Source organism: Macrobrachium nipponense, chromosome 24 (assembly GCF_015104395.2).
Source record: "Macrobrachium nipponense isolate FS-2020 chromosome 24, ASM1510439v2, whole genome shotgun sequence".
Classification (NCBI taxonomy): Eukaryota; Metazoa; Arthropoda; class Malacostraca; order Decapoda; family Palaemonidae; genus Macrobrachium; species Macrobrachium nipponense.
In genome coordinates, this window is record NC_061091.1 from 76,655,183 (window position 1) to 76,656,793 (window position 1,611).

The 1,611-nt window shown below is 64.6% G+C and overlaps 1 protein-coding gene across 1 annotated transcript; it reads right to left on the reverse strand.

The window, feature by feature from the left end:
- Positions 1–383: 383 nt before the first annotated feature.
- Positions 384–1,220, reverse strand: LOC135203589 (collagen, type I, alpha 1b-like). The gene has a single exon (XM_064233374.1). It carries the CDS (start codon positions 1,218–1,220, stop codon positions 384–386), a length of 837 nt encoding a protein of 278 aa, XP_064089444.1.
- Positions 1,221–1,611: the final 391 nt, after the last annotated feature.

Consider the following 1,611-nt stretch of genomic DNA (forward strand, 5'->3'; position numbering starts at 1 on the left):
CGCCGATCGGCCCGACTTGAGTGAGTTCTCCCGTCCGGAAACGAGAGACTCTACCTGGTCGACCACTGAATCGGCGAGCTGGGATTGAGACAGACCCACCGTCGGTCTGGGTTCCCTCTTCGGGCCCCAGAACGACTCGAGCCGGGACATGGGCTCGGAAGGTGGTAGTGGTGATCCCTCCCCGAGGTCGTTGTGCTGACGAATCAGCGCAATAACCTCGGCAAAGTTCCTCTGGATCTCGGGTGTAAGGGCGTCTCGAGGAGTAGGACCATCCAGTCCCTCCAACAAGGCCGACTCCCGGGACCCTCCCCCTTCAGAAGGGGGAACAGCAACAGACCCCTCTCAGTCTCCTCCTGCCACCTGAGAGTATGTCGTGGTCGATCCTAGGACCGAGCCAGGTGTGTACGACAACGTGACGGGATCACGAGAAGCGCGCTCCTCGTGATCGCTCCTAGGTGTCTCGCCCCTCCCGGTATAGCCCGATGAGGTTGAAGGCACTGGAGAGGAAGACCTGACACTCCCTCCATGCCCACCGGCCGGACCGGTAGGCTTGGAGGGCAGCAGGGGATCCCCAACCCGCGGTGGGGACCAAGCTGCAGGCCTGGTCGCACTGCTCGCCTGGGGCGAGCGGCTGGACTGAGCACAGCGACGCCAGTCCTGCACGTCAGACGAGCTACTGCCGCTCTCCCTACCCGACCGGTTGACCAGTCCTTGTGGGAGCGTCGGTCAGGAGAGCGGCATCGCTCGCTGTCGCGGCTGGGCCGGTGCGTGGGCTCGTGGCGCGTCGAGCTGCTGGCACCTGCCGAGGCTGGTGCTAGCGGCCGGGGGGATCTCTTCCCTGCCTCAGCCCGTGGCCGGTCGGCGACCGTCACGTCCACCCTAGGTACCGGCAGGTCGCTACGAGAGCGGCCGCTGGCCTGGCGGGAGCTACCTAAGCGGCTCTCACCAGCCTTCTGCCCCGTGCCGCTGTCCTGATGCCGAGCGAACTCTGGCACCAAAGCTTTGGCTGTACGGTCTCCCGGGGGAGAGCGTACACTCGGGATCTCTCGCGAACGAGAGGCCGAGCCAGATCCTGGCTTAGCAGCAGAACCGCTAACGCCAGGCGAGGAGGGACCGGTCGAAACCGGTGCTCCTCTGGTCCCCGCTTTCCCCTTCCTTGCGGACGGGGAGGCGGTCCCCGCTCCCAAAGGAGCAGGAGGACCAGCAGAAGGACCCCCCATCTCGCCGAGGCGAGACGGGCCCTTAGAAGATCCCGAAGGAGACTTCTTAGGGGGAGGGGGGGGAGGCTGCCTTCTTCTTCTTCGGCTTGCGAGCCTTGGAAGTCGAAGGTGAAGAGACGGCAGGAGACGACAAAGCAAACGACGAAGACGAAGACGACACCTTCCTCCTCTTCTTCCTCTTCGTCAGCTCCTTCAGGACAGTCGTCAGATCCTCCATCCAGGCCAGGGTTGGGGCTATTGCCGAAGCAACACGGCCCGACCTCACCTGTCCAGAAGGACCCGGGACTGGACCAGACGTCAGGTCCTCCATCCAGGCCGGAGTCAGGGCTATTGCCGAAGCAACACGGCCCGACTGCACCTGTCCGGAAGGACCCGGGACTGGACCAGCCGT

Excerpts from the sequence above, each read along its gene's own strand:
- LOC135203589 (XM_064233374.1), bottom strand. The coding sequence starts at position 1,220 with ATGGGGGGTCCTTCTGCTGGTCCTCCTGCTCCTTTGGGAGCGGGGACC.